The 25,239-nt window shown below is 34.4% G+C and overlaps 2 protein-coding genes across 2 annotated transcripts; one reads left to right on the forward strand and one right to left on the reverse strand.

The window, feature by feature from the left end:
• Nucleotides 1-12,744: 12,744 nt before the first annotated feature.
• LOC111024642 (small ribosomal subunit protein uS19x-like) lies at nt 12,745-14,262 on the forward strand. Its single transcript, XM_022302376.1, has 3 exons — nt 12,745-12,896; nt 12,977-13,018; nt 14,004-14,262. The coding sequence occupies exons 1-3, from the start codon at nt 12,745-12,747 to the stop codon at nt 14,260-14,262; spliced, it is 453 nt and encodes a 150-aa protein (XP_022158068.1).
• Nucleotides 14,263-22,060: 7,798 nt separating this feature from the next.
• LOC148212886 (uncharacterized) lies at nt 22,061-24,603 on the reverse strand. The gene is made up of 3 exons (XM_088120419.1): nt 24,264-24,603; nt 23,507-23,742; nt 22,061-22,930 (listed from the first exon to the last, which is right to left on the reverse strand). Exons 1-3 carry the CDS (start codon nt 24,601-24,603, stop codon nt 22,061-22,063), a joined length of 1,446 nt encoding a protein of 481 aa, XP_087976545.1.
• Between the last annotated feature and the right edge of the window lie 636 nt (nt 24,604-25,239).

The raw sequence follows: 25,239 nt of genomic DNA on the forward strand, positions 1-25,239 counted from the left end.
GTGAGAAGCCAAATTTTCTTTATACCTCATGTGACATTGTATTTCGAACATATTTTTTCTATATGTTAAAATCTCCAAAAAATATCAAGAGAATTCCTAAGCTTGATTCTTTTGTGGTTTAGGCGAACATATATTCCAAATAAACCTTAATACCAGCTTTAATTTCTTTCCATAAGGAAATAGACAATTAATGAGTACAATTTTATATTTTCTTACTTAACCTATTTTCCTTGAAACATGAGTAAAAAATTAGGTTATTAAGAGTTTAATATCTACCCTTATAAGTATAAAAACCCACTACATAAATACTGTATAATGTCTCGAATGGTATCAAATGCACAAGTAAATCCTTGAATATTTTAAATTATGTGCATTGGATCCTTTAGTGTACTCACTAGTGTTCTTTTATTCTTTATTAAGAAATAGTCAACCAAAAATTTAAAGTCTATTCTTTTTGTAATTTTCAAAACAATCCTTAAGGAACTTTCCTAAATATTTTCTCATTAAACATAATCGCCTGGAATGTTGCAAAACATTGTCATAATACATGGTTACTTCTATTTTTCAAGATCTCAATTAAACCTTAGAGGTATATTGATCTGCAAAAGTTGAAGTGTTTCCTTTCTTTATAAAAAAATCATGTAAACTTTAATAAAAAGTATTCCTAAATACACAATAAGGCAATTAAATAACATTTAACAATAACTAATTCAATAATAAAAACATGCTCGAAATTAACCTTATGTATTTATAAAAGTACTTTATATTTAAACTCAATGAGGACAACAAGATACCTAGCACAACATTGATAGCCTTCCTTTGGGCCGACGATATTAACTTGCAAATGGTACTCTCAATGTGGTGATCAAACATTGATAACCAATCCTGTCAAGTGAAAGCCTTCCTTTGGGCCGACAATCACTCACATGACATAACTTTATATTATCCATGTTTATCACCATCTAACTATATGTGGACCTATTATTTGGCCAAACTGAAGTCTTCCTTTGGACCGACTACAGAGCGCATAAATACAAAGATCCACAAACATCTGATAATTTTGAAAGATATCACTATCAGAAATCAGAGGCTACTTTGGCAGCATGATTCATCAAATTAACACCAACCAAACAGATCAGACAATTATGCAATATACGTAACTTTAATTATTATTAATTTTATCTTTATGAAAATAAAACTACCAAAACTATTTTCAAAATTAATAATAATATCTTTATATGCATAATTTAATAATGGGAAAAGTTTTCTAAACAATTTACTAAATCCTGAAAGAAAAATAAAAACTGGATTTTCCTAAAAGAAATATTATCGATATTTTAACTCATCAACAATTTGACAAAGGCTATGGAGCACTAATGTAGTGCACAATAATCTAATATAAATAATCAATCCCATAATTGTGAGTGTATTTGTTATTTGGCCAAATTGTGACCTTCCTTTGGATCGATCACACTTCACATAGACAACAATACTCAAATCTCACAAAATTAATACTTAATTATTATTAATTGTTTGCAAATGAAAATAAAATACTTAAATTATTTTCACCAATTAACAACCTCTAAATAGTACAACGTGAAAAATAAACCGTACTTTATATTTATCACGTATATGACATATTCATTGAAATCAAAAATGTGTGTCAAGTATTGATAAATTGTTAATTTATCACCATAAGAGTCCACCTTTAATTAGCACAACATAACAGTAAAATTAAACAGCCATCCATAATATGTTATGCTAAAAAATATATATATCAACAAACGCAGTAGGTCATGTATTCATACACAATTAGACCTTTTTATCTTTAAATTGTATTGGGCTTTTGGCCCACTACAATATTAAATTGAAAATCAAATTATGCTAAGGCATTACTTCACTGTAAGTGGAGGCACTCCTGCTGCATATGACACCTTTTCTTTTTTTAATACGAGAATTTATAATCATTGATTCGCAAACTAAAATTGTAACAACCAAAAAATAATAATAATAATAATAATAATATATAAATATACATATATTTAAATTATTATTTTTTTAGTTGTTTTCTTTTATTTTCTCAAAGATAAACCTTTTTTGTTTTAGAAATTATTTTTAAAACATAATTTGTTCTTAGAATTTAAAAAATAAAAAGAAAGAGTTTTATTAAATCTTTATCTTTTTATTATTCTTTTTAGATAAGGATTCATTAGGGTTTGTTATAAAAGCCTTTAAACCGTATGTTTTATTTTCTTAAACGGTTAGACCTAGTTTTCTCTCAAAGAGAAAAAAAAAAAGAAAAGAAGAAGAGTTTTGGTATTTTTCTCTCAAAGATCGGTAAGATTTTCTTCCTCATTGTTTTAGTTTATTTTTCTTGATTTGTAGTTCTTTAATTCAGTTTATTGGTAAAAGTTTTGAGGTCTTTGTTTTTTTAGAATAAAAGATTTTAAGGACTTTTTACCCTAAAAATTTTCCAAAATTTTGTTGTTTGAATTTTTTTTGTTTATAAGACTGTTTTTGGGCTATTTTGAGGCTCTTTTTGCATAAAAAGTTTACCTATTTGTATCCTATAAATTATAGTTTGTTGTTATGATTTTTACATGAAAAATTATATGTTTTTACAAAATTTTAAAGGTTTTCTATAAAGTTTTCAGATTTGATTTTTCTATACAAATCAATAAATTGTTAATTGTTTTATGGAAAATTCTTGGAAGTTTGATTTTACAAAACAGAAAATTTTTCAGATTTAAAATCCCCAAATTTTCAATTGTTTAGAAGGTTTTTAAGGTGGTTTTATTGACAAACTTTTTGTAAATTTAGTTCGTATTGATTTATATCGATTCTTGTAATTTTTAAAGGTTGTTATGGTGGATTTTAGAGACGTTTTAACCTAGTTTTCAGATCTGGTTTTGTAGCCCAAAATCCATACTTTCCTAATTATTTTGCATAAAAAAGTGTTTTGAATGGGAAAACTGGGTAGATAAGATTTGGGTTAGTAATTGGTTGAATTTTAAATCCTTGGATAGGATTTAAGAAATTATTTTGGATATTGGTTGTTTCTACGCCTCTAAGTTGACAACTATCAAGGAAAAAGTTAATTAGATTCGTAGGATTTCTGAAAGAGGTAAGTGATTTACCGTATCCCTTCGAAAAGTATTATAAGTGATTTGTCATATTTCAAAAACTAAAATGTAATTTTGGATTTGATAGGAAGATTTGAAATTGATATCTTGCATATGGATTTGAAAACTAATTTGGCAATTGAAATTATGTTTATTTGCAAAGTATTTGAAGTATTTAAATGATTTGATAAAGTTTTGTTTAGATTTATTTAAAGGTATGAAATTGATATTTTGTTTATTTGTGAAATATTTGAAATCATGTTTTAGAGGATTGATAAAGTTTGTTTTAAATTATTTCAATGTTTTGAATTAATTTAATATTGAAAGTAAGTATTTGTTTTGCATCTTATTTGAAAGATATTTTGATTAATTTGATAGGGCTATCCGGATATGCCATGATTTTGTTTTGAGGAACGTTTTGCTTATTTGGGGTAGTAGCCTAATTTGGAATTGATGGATTTCTGTTCTGGCTTATTTGTGGGGAGGCACTTTTGTGGTTTGGCATTCCTTGGGAGTGAAGATTCATGTGTGTGTTATTCACTCACATGGCCTCACACTTAAGTAACTTTGTTCTGGTCGATATTATTTCGACAACTCTGTTCTAGTCGATATTATTTCGACAACTCTGTTCTAGTCGATATTAATTCGACAACTCTGATAGAAGCTTCTGATTGATTTGGTGTTACCGACGGGTAACCACATATGTTCTGTAATCTACCTAAATAATGCAATCTTCCACTCTGATTTTGAAAGTATGAATGAATGTAAGATTGTTTTGAATGTTTGAATGGTTTAGTTATTCAAAAGTTTGAAAGTTGTACCAAGTGTTTTAGAATGAACTTTGAAAGTTTTGATTGAAAGAAAGTTTGTTTTGAAGGATTTGAAGTTTGATCGAATGAAAATTTGTTTTGAATGAATGGAAGTTTGTTTTGAAAGAATGAAAGTTTGTTTTGATTGACTAGAAATTTTATCTTATTTGAATACTTTTGTTTCTGAAAACCTAGTTTGTTTTGAAAGTTTTGAAAATTGTATTAAATATCTTAAAGGACTTTAAAAGTTTTGATCTGTTCGTATTTTTGTTTACGAATGTTTTGATAGGAAAATGAATTTCAAAATTCGATATGGAAATTACTTATTGAGTATTTTTGTAGTCATCTTTGTTTTCCTAAATGTTTTTCAGATAAAGGATTGAGTGATCGTTCTAGTAGAAGGTGAAGTTTAGCATACTGACATGAGTTTGAAAGTCATCCTCCTATTTAGTTAAGTTAGTTTAGAAAAATTCTGTAAAGAAATTGCTTCCGCTGAATAATTTTAGTTCTTAAGGTTTCTTGAAAGTTGCGTTTCCACATTTTGTCAGAATGACCGTATTAGAAAATACGGGTTGTTACAAAAATAGTGTAAAACTTCATTAAATAAATCATGATATGTGAACAATTTATCGTGATTGAGAATATTAAACCATTCAAAATTGTTTAATAATTCATCAATCCAAATAATTCTAATAACATGTTTATTCTAGAATAAAAGCCATAAAATTCCAGAACAATCAACACTAAGGATCTAAACATGGAAGAAAACCAAAATCTTTAATAACATTAGAATTACCTAAAACCTGTAAAAGATTGATATGACCTGCAAGTAGTTGTGGTTTTGTGGCCTTCCTTAACTATGCAACCCGAACCAAATATGGGCATCTGTTGATGGGGAACAGGAGGCTAAAGAAGCATAGTGTATCGGAGACTATAACCATAGATTTATAGGTTAATCCTAGGGTTTCCCATAATCCCCTAAGATTAATAGGCTGGTTTCTACTCAGCAAGTCGCACCACTCAATGGGAAGTCATGAACCCATAATCAAGATGACTCATATGCCCATTAAATAGCCCAAATATAATTGCTCTTTAATTTGTCACTCATATATGAATTAATTTTTAAATTAATTCCAATAGTTCTAACTTAATCATTGAAGCACCACACCAGTATTAAGATTTCTTTTTGTGCATGCCTTTAGTTTGGAGACAAAGACGTACGTGGCGCCATGAACCATACCGAAAAATTGGGATAAACACTATAGAAATACAAATGTTCTATAAAATAATTATCCAAAACACAAGTATGATCCCTCCCTACCATAGTGTTATTATAATTTTTAATTACCATTGATTTATGTCTTATTTATTAATTAATAATTAATTTTTGTTTTGAATTAATGTATTTCTATTTTTTTATATTTATTTCTTTATTTACATAAAGTTGTTGAATTGGAGTTGGGATATAATAGTCCAGAATAATTTTTCATCCAGATGAGTGAAACATTACAAAGACTTTAAAATAAAATGATAATTAACTAAATATGTGTTTAGTTTGTTTTTATTCTAAGACAATAAAAGTTATGAATGAAAATAAACTTACACCTCATGTGATTTATTATGATTATTAATTTTCACTTTAAATATCAAAATATAGTTACTCAACATGATATTTTTGGTAGAACAAGCGTAATGTGCTGCATTGAACTTTTGAGCTAAAAAAACATAATATATGTCTTTATTTTGACATAGTCTAAAAATTACAAACTTAGAGATATGTATATATATTTTCAAGTGGATATGGAGAGCACCTTAATCATTAACACTTGTATCAAAAGCGTCAACAAAATTCTCGATAAGAGGATTGTAATATAAAGGATATGATTAAAAAGGTAGTTATTTATTTTTATATCCATACATTCCACCAAGATAGAGTAACATGTATTCCTTTTGATACATTTCAAAGTTTAACTTTGTTTCTTTCTCGAAAAATGTTTATGAAGCATGCGGTGGGGAAGTTAATGTGTTTGACCTTTGACTCGGTCCAATAGGAGGAACTAGGACACCTTTTGGATTCATTACAAAGTAGGGTCATAGTCTCTTTATTGGTGGAGGAGGTAATGAGTCTGAGAACCTTTGACATGGCCCAGAAGGTGGAATTATGTTATCTTTTAGATGAATTACATAAAATGGTCATAATCCTTTTGTCAGTGGAGGAGGTGATGAGTATGAAAACCTTTGACTCGGGCTAGAAGGTGGAATTAGGTTACCCTTTGGATGCATTACAGAAAATAGCCATAATCTGTTCTTTGGTGGTGGAGGTGATGAGTCCGAGAACCTTTGACTCGGCCCAGAGGGAGGAATTAGATTACCTTTAGGATGCATTACAGAAAATGACCATAATCCCTTCATCGATAGAGGAGATGATGAATCTCAGAACCTTTGACTCCATCTAGAAGGAGAAATTAGATTACCTTTTGGATGCATTTCAAAATAAGACCATAATCCCTTCTTCCATGGAGGAGGTGATGAGTTAGATAACCTTTGAATTGGGTTGCCTTTTGGATGCATTACGAAATTGGGCCACAATCCCTTATTTGAAATGGTAGATGGAGCATTCGGTGGACGAGGTACTTGTTTTTTATACATGGTAGATTGACCACCGATTCCTTTTCATAAATGGGGTATTCTAAATCATTATCGGTGACAACAACCTTTCTAGCATCTGTTTGACATACGATAAGATGAAATCCAATGAGTATAATATTGTACATGCTCCCAAAAGCAACTTCAAACTAATTGAGTCCATTTCTTCGATTTGATTTCTAATTTTCTTGCATTGCTTCCTTTATATAGCCTTAGGTTCGAAATGGAAACTAAGGTGGAGTTCGGTATCACATCTAAAAATAATATTTGGGTTTTTAAAAGCATGGAATTTATTAGAAATGTACTGTTGAGAAGTTTTTCAAATACCATTGTTCAATAAAAAAATGGTCATTTCTTAAACCCATAACTAAAACAAGTTTTCAAAACCAATATGGTTTCATCTTCTTTTTTGTTTTGTTTTTACCAATGTATATTAATGTATAAACTATTTGTGGAAATTTTTTTATTCTTCTACTTAGCTCAATAAGTCAATTCTAATCATGGAAATCAAGTGAGCGAGGAAGCTAACACCCCATGAGTTGTTTAATGTTCTTTTATTTTCTCTATTTTAAAATTTGTTACAACTTTTGGGCGTTCTTATGGCTGGATGTGATTATTACTAGTATTAAATTAATAGATGTTTTAGATGCTTTATAGGTACACTTGGGCACTTTTTTTTTTTTATTAGAATGTTTTTATTTTGTACTTGATTTTGTCGATACGTTCTGAGTAATTTTATAGTTAGGTCGAGTTATGGATATAATACAACTCTTGAGTGTTATGTAGCTCAATATTTATTTGATTTGTAGGTGTATCAAGATAAATTTACTATTTATGTTTAGAGAAAGAAATTGGATTCAAGTTTTTTAGGTTCACCGTTGGATAAAATTGAAAGTTAAAAAAAAAAATTGAAATAAATTTAGTAGTAAAAAGTGAGCATTTCTTAATAATTTTTGGAAAATATTAATACATTTAGGTGATTGAATACATCTATATAATATTTAAATACTAAATACTTACAATGGCTTAAAAATGAAAGGGAAGTAAAATAATAACACAAAAGGAATATGTATTGACATATATATCATAAAATTAATACCAGTAAAGTAATGATATTTTTATTAATTCATATTTACTTTATGTATTAAAATAATAGCCCGTGTCCGAGATCGTTTCCCTTCAATGATAGGAAATGCCCGTCATTAAAACCCGATTTTATACTATTTCGTCGATACTTTTCAAGCCTTTATCAAAGTTTCTTCTTCCATCTTGGTTGTTTCATATGTCACAACACATTTAGTAACAAAATGAATGGTCTTTTTGCATAACTTTGTTCATCTTCGAATTTCCTTTGTTTTTGTTAACTACTTCTTCATAGTCATTTTTTATCCCTAATCCATCCTTTCCATATTTTGTCCATCTCCTCGTAACAAATGAAGGAGGAATAGAAAAAGTATTGTGAAAATTTAGAACTCTTAAGTTTGTAATTCTTACATGTACAATCAATAACTTGAGCATAATGTATGAAATTCACCAATGTACTATTTCTCATTTCCATGTTTTCACTAACTTATATGTGAAATAATTCTCATCATTATTGACGCTTTCAATACTCACTAATAAAGATTCAAACAACTCATCTTGAAATTCTTGAAAATTAGCATGAGTATATGCTATAGATGCTTGTTGGATCGTGCCTGAAAATTTACTTGCCCAAGAAGGTGTAGTTTGACTATATTGGAAATCATTAATCAACTCAAATCGACGAATCCTCTTTAACACGTTTTCATAATGAAAAAATAAATGGAGTAAGAGATGTAGACTTACTTGTCATATTTCGAAAGACACTATTCATACTTTCACTTCTCTGTGTTGACAATATACCCACCGAGAAATATTGCTTACTGAAAGATAGACACCATTTTCTTCGTAACTAAAAAAATGTTACGAGCATGAACTTTAAGACACATCAATAATGGTTATAAGTCGATTGTATACTTCTTCAAACTCTTGTTGAGTCTCACAATTGTGAAGACATCTATTGAATAGTGTTTTGAAATCACACATTCTTAGAGTATGAGCAAGATGTTTAGGGGCATTTTGACCAATATGCCGTAAAAAAGGTCGGTGTTGAGTCTTAGGAAATACATTTTCAATTGCATTGGTCATTGCTTAACATTGGTCCGTAAATATCATTTTCGGCTGACGACCTTCTATTGCTTGTAGGAAAGCTTCAAATAACCAAATAAAAGTCTTTGTTGTCTCATCAAATAAATACGCACAACGAAACAAGATATTCTACATATGATGGTTCACTCCAGTAAAAGCTGCACATATCATGTTGTACTTATTTATTCGAATAACCAACTATTTTTGCTGAACATGTTATTCTTGTCTCTAATCAATTGACATTTTTACTTTGGAAGGATTGTTCAGCTTTCTATTTCTTTCGAATAACCAACTAGTCTCTTCCTTGTAGTTCCATCTGTCAATCGCTATATTGGTTTTGTTGCAAACTAAACCTAGTTGTTTTTGCATATTTATTATAAAACTTGACTGCTTCACCTTCACTTGAAAACATCATTCCAATCTTTGGTATACATTCCTCATAAGGGGCATCGAAGTAACTAGTATTGTGATCCTTATCTCTACTTTGTTTTCTAATTCAATTGAGCTTATGCCAATATCATCTACATGATTTATAATTATTAACATATAAAGTAAAAAAGTGTAATTTACATGTTCTACGAGGGAAAAAAACTCACTCATATGAAGTTGTTCTAGGCTAACGATTGATTTGTCAACAAAATTTTCAACTAAACATAAAGTTCAATAATAATTTTGCTCAAGTTGACAAAAAAAAAATATGTACGTACTTAATTATAATCAAAATTCATAAAAATTATTAGTTAAAAACAATTTAAAAAAGCAAAGAATTAAACATAACATACTTAGAGATTTTCAATATGAATAGGTCCAACTATTTGTATGCACTAAAGAAAGAGTAGAAATGAATTAAAAAACAAAGAAAAAAAATGAAAAGTAGATAGATTGATCATACATACTTCGAACTATAACATTTTGTTCAACAAAAAGAACGAATAGGTTTAGTTTGGATGGAGAAAAATCTACAAATAAATAGAATAAGTACCGACCAAAGTGGAGTTTTAAAAAGATTCAAATGAAAAAATAGAGGACGAACATAGGAAAGAAAAAAAAAGAAGAAAAAAAGGTATATCTTAGAAATACAAATAATATTAGGCAAGAGAGAGGTAATATTAGAGGGAGAGAATATCTCACAACAAAATACATATAAACATATAATATTTGAGTATTTTTAGCTTTTAAAAATATTGTGGGATCTACTTTAGTTATATATTTTATTTGTGTAACATACAATATAGATGATACGTCGCAATTATGACTAGAGAGGCGAAATAAGGAGAGAATTATTTGGTTTTCATTTTCTCCATTCGAGTGTAGTTGATGACTTAATGAGCTGCTGAGTTGTGTGCTTGCTGAGATGGCAGTGATTGTTGGCTGATGTGGCATGGCAGTGATTGTTGGCAAATTATAATAGGGGATGTAATAAAACAAGATTTTCAAAAAAACAAAATTAAAAAATTATTGATAATTAAATTTGGAAAAAAGTATATTAAACGACATAAAATAAATATGTATTTATAAAATTATCATTCATTTTTATTATTTTTTTTAAATGTCACAAAAGTGAGTTTTAGTTGGTCTCGTGTGATTGTATAAGTTTGCAAATTATGTCAGTAAAATTTAAACCTTATTCATTTGTGATATTTTTGTAATTCTCTCTAAAAGTTTATTTTATATTTTTTTATGTTAAAAATTATCTTCAACATCTTATCCAATATATTTTTTAAGTATTAAACTAACTACTTGAATTTTAAAATAAAGGTAACTCCCTATTCAAAATAGCTCAAAGTAGAAAAAATATAACTCAATAATAATTTGAGTAGGAGGGATCATCTATTTGATATAGAAGATGTTCCATCACTGTCCGTGAAAGTCATGATCATGTTTTGAAAAATCGCTATGAATGAATAATTTAAGAATTTTTTCGAAGTTTTGTTCACATTAGTCGCAACCATAATTCCCACATTGATCTTTTGGCAAAACATGTCTCGTTTTGGTCTTTCCGTCCTTTGGGATAGGTATTTGCCCACTTCGCTTTTACATCCGGCCAGTGGTGCTTCTAATTCAAATATGACCCGTCATGATGTTGTTTCTTCTTAATATAGCTTTTCTTTGCTAAAAAAGTAAATTAAATTCCTCTGAATATGTATTTTCTTAATATATTCTTCTAATAACTAGAAGTAGACACAATGTTAGCAAATAAATAAATGCAGTTATACAACTTTAAGATATAGTTTTGTTATACAATTCAGTACAACAAACAAACCGTAGCTATGACATGATGTCACTTTTTTTTTTCCATTGATTTTGTCAACCAATGAATGGGACACTAGAGACATTGCCACCCATATCAAGGACAACATTTACACGATTGCAACAAAAATTAGGGAGTCCAACCATGCAAGGTCTAATAAAAACAACTGTCACAAAAAGAGCTTCTCTTTCAATTACTGCTTTCGCCACTCCCTCTTTCTTTCCAAGTAGTTCTGGCCATCTAAATTTACGCCGTGCATGAACCCAATTTTAGATTCGTAATAAAACAAAAGATCTTTAATTTTAGAGACACAAAAAATACTCACCTAAACCCAAAGTGCAATAGGAAGAGTCCGTGCAAGTACCACGACACAAGGGGGATAACGAGCCTAAGAAGTACCTGACATTGTTTCGATATTTTACTTTTGATATTAAAATGAGGGTTATCATCTAATACATATACCCATTTTCTCTCTTAGTTTATTTTGGCAATATAATTGGTTCAATGTATTTGCATTCAATTATGATACTTATAAAATCAAGCAATTCATTTTTCCACGTAATTTTCTTGATTCGGAAACACATTTTCTATTTTGATCTAATATTAATATTTTTTAAATTTATGTCATTTTTTATTATTTAGCTCTCCTATCTACGCTCACCAAAATGAAGAAGAAAAGGACAAACAAGAATGGTAAATTCATATCATGACACAGACAAATTTAATGCAATTATTTCATTTATTGGATAAAAAACATTTAGTGACTTACCTAAGTTTTACAAAGAACATATATATGCAATTAGAGACTAACAAAATCTTATTCAACAATTAAGTTTAAGCAGTGAAAAAAATTATATTTAAAAATTGATTTATCAAAACTTTTTTGATGTTGAAAATCTTAGTTTTTAAAACGTAGTTGAATGTTTGGTTGAAGTATACTATAAAGCAATAACAACATATTCATTGTAACACAAACTAAAGATGTAGAAAAACAACCGTTTCAAGAAACTAATCCAAGAATCAATTTGGACATATCTCAATTTTTTTTAGTACAACATGTGGGGTGGGGGATCGAACTCACAACCTCTTGGTTGGTGGTATATGCCAATTACCGTTGAACTATGCTCGTTCTGACTGGGCATACCTCAATTTGTTAAGACACCTATTTCAAATTAAAATGTGCTAAGTTCAAATTATCAAAATAATCCTATGAATAAATAAATAAAACCAATCCAATAATTATTTGTAATGAAATATTTTTTTTATTAATATATATTTTTGATATATTTAATATTTTTAATGATCCGAACAAGAATAAAATATAGGGAACTTGTATTGGATAGGTAAAACTTTTTCTATATTTAAAAAAAATGTAATATAGCAAAAAATCATCATTCTTAAATTTTAACTATTCCAATTTTTCCCTTTTCTATTATTAATCACACCTGGGACACGTTCTTCTTCCTCGTTGGGATTTTTTTTTCGTTTGCAGCTTCGTATTCTTTGTTCGCAACTCCCAGTCACAGTACTCAATCAATCTTCTTCTTTATTTGGTCAGCTTCAACTTCAGCAGATTTCACATGCATCCTTTTTCGTAGTTGTGATTCTTTTTCTTCATTGGGATTTCTCTTTACAATCCTATTTTTAAGAATTTCAAAATTTTCATATCGAGCACTCAAAAGTCCTAACAACCACAATAGCTAATTGCACTCACCCTAGGGCGTATTTCGATTTCTAAACTCCAACCATGGTGGATGACAATCCCGATTTGGCAGCGGCGGGTGTGCCAAAGAAGATGACGTTCAACAAGTTCAGTTTCCATGGAGTCGACTTGGCTGCTCTCCTCAACATTTCCACAGATGAGCTTGTCGAGCTCTTCATTGCACGGGCTAGCAGAAGGTAGTTCAAATGAAATATGGTAATCTTTTTGAATGATTTATTTCCTGGTCTTGACTCCTCTCCTCAATTTTCTAGTTTAGGTTTCGAAGGAATTTGACAAGAAAGCCAATGGCTCTAATCAAATTTGGTGCCTTTTTGGACTACTTTTAACTTCAGTTAATATTGAAATGTAGGGTGAATGTAAATTGTGAGAATTTTAGATGTATCTTACATAGATTAACCCTAGCAAGTCAACTTTTATTAAAATGTGGAGTTTGGTATGACTGGTTGCGTTCTTAAATACTCGAGGATCACTTGGAAGGTCCCATTGTTTGAGCAATTCTCTTATTTTTTTTCATTAGTTCAATTTGGAATCTGTAGTAAAATTGAAATGAAATCTTCTATATGATTGTTGGATGCTCCAACAATCTGAGTCTTATGCAAACAAGAATACCTCAACCAATCTTGCCTAATTTTTATTTTCATATTTTCTATCGGCTTTCGTTCCAGATGAATCTTGTTTATGCAAGGATATGCACAATAATGTATTTCAGATTGCAGCTCGAACTCGGCCTCCGGACCGATCTGAATACTTGGGCGGACCTGCACAAAAATGTGAGCACTCCGACGATCAAGTCAGTATAGGTCGGATTCCCAGTTTAGTTCGAGGTCAGAAATCATCGTACCTGATCGTGGAGTGAGGTCCTCTATTTATGGGTGGTAGTCCCGCTAATCTCGCGACGGTTACACCCGGTAATCTCGGGACCGTTGGTTACACCCGGTAATCTCGGGACCGACGGTTACACCCGATAATCACGCCGCTGACAGTAGCTCACATCGGCCCCTACCGAGCTTCCCGGTAGGTCGGACCTCGGCCAGGTTCACCTCGGCCCTCATACTTAGCATCTGTCAACGCTAGTGGTGGTGATCTCGGCGGTCCGAGCTGGGCATGACTCATGAGTCATCTTAGAGCACCAATAGGGGTCCTCCACGTGTCCAGGGTATTCTCTTCCCCAAACATAATCTATTTGTTATCTATGTTATACTATGGAATGTCATTGCTCATGGATGATGTTTCATGGGATAGTTGTCTCGAGAATATTATATCAATCTCATATATTTTCTCTCGTTTTATGTTAAAAAATGTGAGACACCATTGGGTGAGAAGCCAGAACTTGTTAGACCTCACGTTCGCAACATGATTATAGTACATGAAATGATTGGAAGTATAATTGGCGTTTACAATGTGAAGACCTTCCATCAAGTTAAAATCAAGCCTGAGATAATTTGTCATTACCTAGCTGAGTTTTATGTCCCGTATAAGCTTGTCAAGCATGATAGATATGGTATTGGTGCTATTCACTCATTAAGGTTCATTCTTAAGTAAAAACAGAATAGCATTTGTCAGACTTGGAGTATACTGTATTATTTGTTATTTTTGTTCAGCTCGTGGAAGATATTGTATTGATATACTTCATAATAGTGAGGTATATCAGTATTAAACGAGACATTTATTAGAGCTGTATCAATAGTATCTCAGTGATATATCAAGTATACATCATACATATATCAAAGTTATATCAGTAGTTAAACACTATGATATCAACAAATTGGCAAACATTCTTTGTTAGTTGATATCATATTTATTACAGTAGATATCATAGTTATATCAGTAATATATCAGAAGTATATCAAGTATACATCAGACATATCAGAGTAGTAAATCAATGGTAAATCACTATGATGTTAACAAATTGTCAACAAATTAGCAGACATAGGATTAAATTCAAACTACTTTACATATAAAAAAAACTCATTGTCATATCATTGAAAAAATTAGTGGATATATTAGTAATATATCAAAACACACATAAGAGGTAATATATTTGAATCATTGGTAGAACAGTGATATATCAATGATAAATCAATAGTAAATCAATAGTATATCATATGATTATATATCAACATACAAATATCATAGTTATATGTATATCAGTGGTAAATCAGAGGTATATCAAGTATATATCAGACATATATCAGTGCGATATTGTTGGTACGGTTTAGTACCCTTTGTGCAAGTGTGCACAACCGTGATAAAATGATCATATCCACAGGGATTAATAACTAAACACTTAAAAAATTACTTAAGAAAATAATCAAATTAACAAAATATGTTTTGAACAAGAAAAACCAAAGGAACCCAAACAAAATAGTGCATAGATGATTTGCTGAGTAAAAACAGGTAAGAACCAAGTAGAATCAAACCGATTAAAGGAGTGTGCAAATAAGAGATTAAATACTGATGTTTAAAAGGGTGAGGGGGAAGAGTTTAAATGACTTTTTATGGGCTCACGTAAACAATGCTGCAACATTAACGATGTAATATACTAGCTAAACAGACATGGAATCTTACTAGATTTCTCATATTTTCTACTATTCATGTTTTTAGACAAACTTGACAGCATATATACTCAGTTTAAAATCTTACTAGTTGAGCCTTATTCCTAAGTACCCACACTCTAACTAAAGTAGAATCTAGCACGAGTTGAAGCCAAACACTTCCTATTGCAATTATCCAAGAGTTAATAAGAAGATATTCCAATATGTTGGCCAAGCACACTAAAAATAAAACATTAAGAACAACTTCAACTCAGTATATACATATCATCATCAAGTCAAAGCAAAGTTTACAGCCCAAGAACAAGTTCACAACATCTTGCCCCTTACAAATAAACTTAGCTACGCAATGTCATACAAGAAAAAGGAAGAAGAAAATACAAAACCCATGTACTAAAGAGTACAAAAGAAGAAGAAAATGAGGAAAAACAGCAGCCCTTCACTCCCTTTATTGTCTTGTTCGGGCTCCTCTCCATGTGTCTTCCTTCTTCTCTTGTCTCATTCTCTCTAGGTTTTTTTTTTTTTTTTGAAGAACGAGAATCAATGGAGGCAACCTTGAAATGAAAGCATTTATACTCCACAATTTTAGGGCAACCAAAATGGATAAAACATGACCCAACCCAATTTAATGGTGAATCTGCGTTTTACTGCAGCAAATTTTCAGGTAAAAATTTGTCACTATCAGCTCTGTTTTTTTCTACATTTTTTATTCTGATGCTGCAACATCAACAATGCTGCATCAAAACATTCAAAATTAGGTCATTCTTCATAATTCTCAGCATTGTCTAATAAAGTAAAGATGTTAATTAATGAATGTAAAGCATTATTTGCACAAAATCACTGTAGAATGGATGTTAGTGTGGCTATCCTTAGCTAATTATATGGAATTCTTGCACAAATAACTCTCTTTTGGAGAGTTATCAGATATCAGTGGTAAATAAATGGTAAATCATATAGTCATTTCAGAAGTTATATTAGAAGTAAGTCAGTCGTACATTAGTGGTATATCAAATATATATCAGACATATATCATACATATATTAAAGTAAATTGATAAATGAAAAATTATATAATCATATACGTTATATCAGTAGATATCATAGTTATATCAGTGGTATATCAGTTGTATGTCATTGGTATATGAGTTGTATATTAGAGGTATATCAAGTATATATCAGACATATATTTGTGCTATTAATGTTTTCGGCTTCCAAGGGTAAATTTGACATTTTCTAATCTGGACCTTTGTTTTTTTGAAAAAATTTGCTATATTTGAAATGCTAAATGTGGTTGCTAAATGTGTTATTTTGGTTAACTTTTTTGCCATTATTGCAAGTGTCCCTAAAATATAAGAAAATCATGTATCTAATGTAACTATTACTCCTTCAAACGTTGTTTTTATTTTTGTATGTAATTTATTTATATTAGTAAAAAGATTATGTATATTGTGAAAGCTGCATATTACAATTAAGTGCGTATACCTTCGTTATGAACTCAAAATATTTATCTCATGAAAATTCAAGAAAAAAAATAGAGTTTAAAATGTTGGATCTAACATAGTAAACTTCAAATATTGCAATTTTTTTTTACTAATGTTTTAACACGTGCCCTGCACGTGGCATTGCAATTTTATTTTATCATATATATTGATATAAATTTTAATTTTAAAAATGTAGATCATCTACCAAATACTATTATCCATTTATATGTACAACAAGATAAATTATCTATAAAATAGTAAGTAATCTTTCAATATAATTTGATAATTAGTCATGATTTTTGCAGTTTAGCAATAATTATTAAAATATACAGCTCGACATTTTATTAATCAATTACTTCATATATATATTTACTATAAATTTATTACTTCATCTTTCTTTTCTCTTTCTTTTATTAATTTTAAGTGGTTAAAAGACTTGTACTCAATTTTATAATAACAAAATTAGACCCATACTCATTTTTTTGGACAGAGCCCAAAAAAATCTATTGAGACACTCTCCCCATGGTCTTTGTGGTATAGGCTACGACTCCAAGAGCCTCAGGTATTGAATTAAAGATCGAGGGGAGTCATGAATATCGTATATAAACGCCAAATAATTTTCAAGATGCAAGTTATCCTATAGATGTTGTATTCATGTCTGTTCGAAATGTGAATCATCAAAAAGAAGTCGTCAGACCCTATCATTAAAAAGAGTGAATTACTATTCTTATTAACAACATTTAACCAACCAGACAACCATATGCTTCAACCCGGTTTCAATATGTCCCATACGTAATACTTTGTATAGACGTTGGGGTGGAGGAACACTAACATGGAATAAGCCCGCTAATATGCCTAATGTACCTGCAACAATATGATGAGAGGCTATTCCGCCTGAAACAAAAGGATCAAACCCTTCGACACCCCACACAGGATTTACAACAGGACTTCCCTATTCGTAAAAAAAAAAGGGCAAGAGTTGGATTTCTAATATCACTCGTTTCATTAATTGATATTTTGGAATGGACTGGCGACGATATTGTAGGGAGGTCCTTCGGACAAATATCTCGACGCTGGGATGATAAAAAGCTCAACACCTCTAATTCTTATTACTTTTCAATATTCAATATGGAAAAAAATGAGAAATGAAAAAGTCGTCTTATTCAAAACCCCACTTATGAATCTCCTTCTCTCATTTTCTCTCTCACTTCACACCTTGGAACCTACCGTGCTTATAGAGAGGCGTTTTCACATCTTCTTAACTCTAAATGGGAAATGGCTCGGGAGAGGAAATGTTCCTTTTTATAGGGTACCCCCACGACTAGATCCAGTGGAGATGAGGTGGGGCCTGTAGCTTAGAGGATTAGAGCACGTGGCTACAAACCATGGAGTCCGGGGTTCAAATCCCTCCTCGTCCACAACCAACGTTTAATGTGAGAGTCCTATTAGGAGTATAGGGGGAATATTGTTAGTATGTTAATTAATGGGTAGTATGGTAATTAGTTTGGGATAAGATGGATATAAATAGAGGTAGTAGGGATAGAAGGGGAGGATATGGGGGAATGGTATATGGTGAACAACTTAGTATTGTTTTTGGGAGACATATAGCCCTTTCGAAAGGCTATTGATATTATTATTTATCTTTTATATTGAATTATAGTTATCGTGTTTTGTTTTAATATATTTGAGATACTTACAAATTGGTATTAGTGCAAGTTCATCCTGCCCATGAATATTTTATTCAAGATAGTGACGAGGTTATGGAGATTGCTGATAGAAATGAAGTTCCAAAGATTGTTGAGTGAAATGAGGGAGCGCTCCTAGGAAATTGATCGGATAAACAAAAAAATACAAAAGGAATATATAAAATGTAGAGCAAGGTCTGTTAGAGATGAAAAATATACACCAAAAAGGGGAAGAAGCAGGAGCGAAGAGCATTGATGACTAGGGCGAAGAGTTGTTGAAAGGCGATGATCGTACCGAAGAATGTGGACGGGAGCTTGATGGAAAATAAACCAAGGTGGAAAAAGGTCGGTGTGCAGGGATTCGGTTGGGACTTTCTCTAGCTTTAAAAAGATTAGAGACTTGTGCAACCGCACACGGTCACAAGTAATACTTGGTAGTAATCAAATGTCGAATCCTCAGGGACTTTTGCTTTTTAAAACAGTTTTTAAGAAGTGAATAGTTCACATATGCAATTGTGATTTAGGAAGAAAAATGTGACGAAATGTTATTGTTTGGGGTGTTAACTAACAAGCAATTCAATAAGACTCAACCTCATTGTCTCCTACCTTGGTTTTTATGCAAAACATGGAAAACACACTATATTGGGAAAATGCACCAGTCGCAATTCCTGGCTTTTCTTAGGATTTGAGTTCTACTCTTTCACTACCGCTTTTGGTTGCTGCAGAGGCTAGGGTAACCTACAATCATATTCCTAATGTGTGATTACAATCCTAGAGAACGAAATTGTCATTCGACGCACACTCGAGTGCCTTTGACGTTCGAACTCCCTTTCAATCTGATTCGTCCTTCCTGGGACACTTGTTCAGTTGAGATTAATTTTCGGGGTGCTATAAATAGTATCAGATCTCATATCCGTTTTTTTCGTTTTCTGAAATCTTCGAATTCGACCTAAGCATCTCATAACTTTCCGTAGGTCAGTCTCGCACCTCTACTTTTTGCTTTGTGCTGTTGCTTTTTTAAGTCATGTCTCGCTCTTCCAGTTCTTCTAGTTCATCTAATAGTAGTTTGTCTGATAGGGTAGGTCGGAGTCATAGCCTTTCGCCTAAGAGGGGTCGATTATGTAGCAGAATTCGCTTATAGGCTAGATTCCGAGCTAGAGGAGGAGATACATAACTTTAGGTTTCCTGAGGATGAGGGGGATGATAGTGATACTTCCACCTCGGGTTAGGGCTTCGAGTTCCTTTCCCAAATGCCAAAGAACAACCTCGGTTCTCTCTGTAAGAGGTACAGCATTCTGGACGAGATTGTCCTTAGGCTTCCCAAGGAAGGGGAACGTGCTGACAATCCCATAGAAGGGTGCGTGACTCTGTACTTAAAGATGTTCAAGCACAACTTTCACTTGCCCATTCATCCTTTGGTGCAAGAGTTCCTAGCTCGAATTGGGCTAGCTCCTACTCAGTTGGCCCCCAATCGGTGGTGGGGTGTAGTCTTTAGTTTAGTTGTGTTATTTTGGCTATGATGTCGCAAGGTAGGCGAGTTGGACCTTTTAGGACCAACCAACTCTTTGCTTGTTTCGAGGTTTCGAACTTTTCCTAGCTTTTTTCGAGTCACTGTTTTTTATTTATTATTCCAATTCGTACTCTAACCCTCTGTCTTTTTGTCTTTGGCAGTGGCCATTAAACCTGTCCCCAACTTTCTTAGTCGACATTCGACATTCTGAAGTTTTACAAGGACAAGTTCAAGAACGGCAAGAAGATCGGTACCCTCTTGACCGACAAGCATGCCCTTGCTTCAGGGCTGCTTGACTATAATCCTATGCTTGTTCCCCCTGGAGCTCATAAGCTGGACTCGGAACTTGGTGAGTTTTACTCGGATCTTTACTTTGGATACGTCGAGGTTTTTATCTTTTGACCTACGTTACTCTGAACTTTGCAACGATGGTTTGCATGAGACGTAAATGCTCCCAGTAGGGGGAAACCTCCAAACTTAAGGAGGGCGGAGCCCTGCTATGGTTGACTCTCCTACCGAGGTCGATGTGGTGGACGCTCATCGGGAGGCGGCCACCCAAGGAACACCGAAACCTGACGCTCCTCAAGATCATTAGGTTCTTGACGTCTCTCCTCTCAGGGAGATTTGGAGAAAGTCACCCAAGAAGCTTAGAAAGAAAAAGAGGAAAGCTACATCTTCAGAGGACGTGGTAGAAGAGGTCTGAGCTGACCTACGGGGGAGCTACTTTGCCATGCTTACTGACGACCCGGAGGGAATGGACGCCACTTCGGACATTGAGATGCGCTTAAAGTTGAACCTTCCAGGTTGGGGTGAAGGAGAAAGCTATGGAGATGTCGAACTCGTACTTCGATCGCTGTTGGAGGAGAGCTTTGAAAGTTGTCAGCGCTCCGGGTTTGGCCATCCAGCGGCTACTGGACTATACTGTCGAGGAAAGACCTAATCTGCTCCTGCAATTTTTTGCCGCAGACTTAGCTAACCCCTTGTTTTTTAATGATCTCAAGCTCATGCTGCTGCCTGTCAAGCTGCCATTATGGTGAAGGCCGAACTGGACGGTCGCGACCTTCTCACTATAAGAGAGCACAAGGCCTCTTCGGTTACGTTGGAGGCTGCTGCCACTTGGAGGTTGACCGCCACACGGAGGTTGACCGCCACTTGGAGGTTGACCGCCACATGGAGGCTCTAAGGGGTGCCCACACCGTGGCTAAGGACTTGGAGAAGGAGAAATTTGCCTTCATGAAGCGCAATGACCAGCTCGAGCGCAGCGAAGCGAACCTTAAGGCCGAGGTGGAGACATTGAAGGTTAAGCTTGGACTTAAGAAATCCAAACTCTCCATTGGGGTTCTCCTAGAGGAGGCCTTTCGCAAGCACCCTAACTTTGAGAAGTGGTGCCTAAGGTCGACCTTGAACCCATCAAGTTGCGGTATGCTGAGAAATGGGCACAGGTCCGAACTGAACTCTTGGCCCCCAGAGCCTGGTGGACCGGTATCTCAAGGACCTAAAATCTGATGCCGAGGTGGACGGAGAAGATGGCGAAGGCTTTTCATCCCATGAGGTTGTTGGGGCAAGGCTTCTTGCCACTGGCCTGGCATCTTCGCAAGAGGTCAAGCTGCTGGACTCGCAAGAGCCAGACATTCTGGCTTCACAAGGCGAGCTTGAGTCGTACCTTGGAAACAGCTGATCGACTATTTCTCTTCTTTCCGCCATATTGAATTGTTTTGTCTTTCCTTTTAGTTTTTTAACCTTAGCTGATGTAATTTTGTTGGGTCTCGAGGTCAATATATCTCGACTTAAGCTTGCAGAATTTAATGAAGTTAGTTTGACTTTTAACATCGACCTCAAACTAGCAGGTTTAAAGGTTTGAATTTTCTTTTATAAATTTCGACACATCGCACCTTGAACTTATAAGTTCTAAAGGTTTGAATTTATGTCTTACACTTCGGTCCGTAACTGGCGCCAATTTAATTTCACCTCAACTTGTAGCCTTTAGCGGAGATGAAATTAAATAGCACGAAGACTTTTATTGGAACTAGTCCTTTAAAATTTTTACAAGTCCAATCAACCTTTGAGCTACTTTGACATTTCAAAGATAATAGCGTTTCAAGTGCTTTGCGTTTCATGGATGTAGGATAAATTTTCCTTTGAGATCGGCCAGCATGTAAGTCACAGGTCGGACTATACCTTTTACCTCGAATGGCCCCTCCCAACTTGGCTCCAGTGTGTCAACGTGTTTTTGTAGTTTCCAAAGTACTAAGTGTCCAACCTGGAAACTCCGAGGCCGAACTCTGGAGTTATAATGCCTAGCCGTTTGATTCTGGTACTCTGCTAAACGTAGTTGAGCCACTTCTCTTTTCTCATCAATAAGATCGACGTTGAGGAGTAACTCTTCCTTGTTCCTCACCTGCCCGTAGTAGTCAACTCTTTCGGTGGGCATACCGATCTCCACTGGCACTACGGCCTCGGAGCCGAAGGCCATAGAGAAGGGTCTCTCGCCCGTGGATTCCCGTGGAGTCGTTCGGTAGGACCAAAGAACTTCAGGTAGCTCCTCTGCCCACATGCCCTTTCTCGCGTCTAGCCTGAGCTTGTGACTGCGCTTAATAATCTTATTAATTGCCTCCACTTGTCCGTTGGCTTTGGGACGAGTCGGGGACGACAATAGGTGATTGATTCCGAGTTTCTTGCAAAAGTCTTTGAACCTTGCATTATCGAACTGCTTGTCGTTGTCCGTCACGACGACATTGGGTATTATAAAGCGGCATACAATATTTGTCCAAATAAAGGTCGTGACCCTAGGCTCTGTGATTGTAGAGAGCGCCTCGGCCTCGGCCCACTTTGTGAAATAATCCACGGTAACGACTGCGTATTTGGTATGTCCTTTGCCAAGTGGAAAAGGTTCGATGAGGTCGACTCCCCATTGTATGAAGGGCCACGGGGTTGAGATTGGAGTCAGCAACACAGGGGGCTGGTTGATGATGTTCGCAAAGCGCTGGCAATTTTAACATGATTTTATAAACTCCTTTGCATATTGGTTTATCGTAGGCCAGTAGTAGCCCTGACAAATGACCTTGGCCGATAACGACCTGACCCTCGAGTGGTTGCCATATACTCCTTTGTGTATTTATCTCAGAACATAACTCCTATCTTATTTAGAAATGCACTTGAGGAGAGGTAGAGAAAAGTAGCGCTGGTACATTGATCCATCCTATAGTAGGTATCGAGCTGCTTTACGCGCCATATTCTTCGCCTCCTTTGTGTTCGCTGGAGCGTTGCCTGCTAGAAACTCTCTGATTTGATCCATCTATAATGGAGGCTGGGAATCGACTTCCATTACGTCTGGCTCTAGGATGGAAGGAGTATCTAATATTTCCATTGGGACCGATCTTGCAAGGTCGGTCTCGTAAATGGATGCCAATTTTACTACGGCGTCCGCATTTGAATTTTAAGATCTTGAAAACTGATTGATTTCGTAAGTCTGGAATTGGGCAAGGTGCGACCTGAACTTGCCCAAGTATTTCTCGATCCGACAGTCCTTTGTCTGGTACTCCTCCTTAATTTGGTTCACAATTAGCCGAGAATCACTAAAAATTTTGATGTGATGAGCTTCCAATCCCCTTGCCATGTGCAACCCGGCCAACAGGGCTTCGTACTCGGCCTCGTTATTTGAGGTGCAAAAATTTAAGCGCAAAGCGTACTTAAAGCGCATGGTATCTAGGGCGAGCAAGAGCACACCTGCACCACATCCTCTCTTATTACAGGACCCATCCACATACATAGTCCATTGCAGGTCGGATTCAGAAGCTTGAGCAGGTGGAAGCATAAGTTATGCTATGAAGCCAGTAATAGCCTGCCTCTTCACCGCTGTCCGAGGTGCAAACTTGATGTCGTATTCACGAAGCTCCATTGCCCACTTTATTAACGGGCCAGATGTCTCTAGCTTGTGGAAGATCTACTTTAATGGCAGGTTTGTGAGCACGGTCATAGTATGTGGTTGGAAGTATGGTCTGTCTCCTTGTTGAGGTGACTAAGGTGAGGTCCAGTTTCTCCATTTGAGGTTATCTGATCTCGGCCTCAGTCATGCCCTTACTTGTGCAGTAAACTGAACTTTGACGTACTCCCTATTGCTTCATTAGGGCCGAGCTAACTGCATTGTTAGACACGACCAAGTACAAATGCAGTTTGTCTCCCAGCATCGGTTTCGTGAGTAGCGGTGCCGAACAGAGGTAGCTCTCAAGTTGTTTAGAAGCTTCCTTGCACTCGGACGTCCATTCAGACGACTTCTTCTTTCTTTCTTAACACTTTGACAAAAAAGAGGCACTTGCCGGTAGACCTGGCGACAAACCTATTCAAAGCAGCAACTCTCTCATTAAGGCACTGCAACTTCTTGAGGGTTTTTGAGGCTTGCATCTTGAGCACGCCCCTTATCTTCTCCGAGTTGGCTTCTATACCTCGGTCGTTAACCATGAAACCAACTAATTTCTCAGATGAAACTCTAAAGGCACATTTGGCTGGATTGAGCTTCATCCAATTTTTGCAGAGGACTTCGAATATTTCGGTTAGATCGGCTAGGTGCGATCTGGACTGCCTGCTCTTGACAAGCATGTCGTCAACATATACTTCCATATTGCGTTCGATCTGGTTGGCGAACATTTTGTTCACCATCCTTTAATAAGTTGCGCCTGCATTTTTTTTAGGTAAAATGGCATGACCTTATAACAATACCAGCCTTGATTGGTTATGAAAGAGGTGTGAGCTTGATCTGGTTCGTGCATCTTTATTTGGTTGTATCTGGAGTAAGCGTCCATGAAGGGAGCAGCTCGTGCCCGGCCGTAGCGTCTAAAAGCTGGTTGATCATTTGAAGTGGGAAGCAATCCTTAGGGCATGCCTTGTTAAGATTGATGGAGTCTACACACATTCTCCACTTTCCGTTGGATTTTTTAACTAGGAAAACATTAGAGAGCCACTCGGGATACAAAATTTCTTTTATATATTCAGCTTTAAGCAATTTGTTCACTTCCTCAACAATTACATCACTCATCTCCTTATTTACAAGTATTATCTTCTACTTAACAGGTCGGAATGACGGGTCAATATTGAAGCGATGCACCATTATCTTCGGGTCAATGCAACATGTCTTCATGAAACCATGCAAAAAGGTCCTTGAACGCTTTCGATCATCTTTCTTTTTTGCCGAGCTCGATCTCGGCTTGCCAACATATTTCTTGAAATAGCCATCTTGAATCAGGTCTTCAATCTGACGTTTCAATTCCCAGCAACTCGAGGTGTCATGGCCGTGAC

Source organism: Momordica charantia (genome assembly GCF_013281855.1).
Source record: "Momordica charantia cultivar OHB3-1 chromosome 2 unlocalized genomic scaffold, Mcharantia_2.0 BLBB01000002.1, whole genome shotgun sequence".
Classification (NCBI taxonomy): domain Eukaryota; kingdom Viridiplantae; phylum Streptophyta; class Magnoliopsida; order Cucurbitales; family Cucurbitaceae; genus Momordica; species Momordica charantia.

Bases quoted from the DNA above. Each gene is read 5' to 3' on its own strand.
- LOC111024642 (XM_022302376.1), top strand. From the start codon at position 12,745: ATGGTGGATGACAATCCCGATTTGGCAGCGGCGGGTGTGCCAAAGAAG. The intron at 12,897-12,976 runs GTAGTTCAAATG...TTTCTAGTTTAG, and splicing joins ATTGCACGGGCTAGCAGAAG to GTTTCGAAGGAATTTGACAA. The intron at 13,019-14,003 runs ATTTGGTGCCTT...ATATTTTCTCTC, and splicing joins AAGCCAATGGCTCTAATCAA to GTTTTATGTTAAAAAATGTG.
- LOC148212886 (XM_088120419.1), bottom strand. From the start codon at position 24,603: ATGGTGAACAAAATGTTCGCCAACCAGATCGAACGCAATATGGAAGTA. The intron at 23,743-24,263 runs GCAAGTGCCTCT...CACCTGCTCAAG, and splicing joins GTTTGTCGCCAGGTCTACCG to CTTCTGAATCCGACCTGCAA. The intron at 22,931-23,506 runs GTGAACCAAATT...TAAAATTGCCAG, and splicing joins TTAGTGATTCTCGGCTAATT to CGCTTTGCGAACATCATCAA.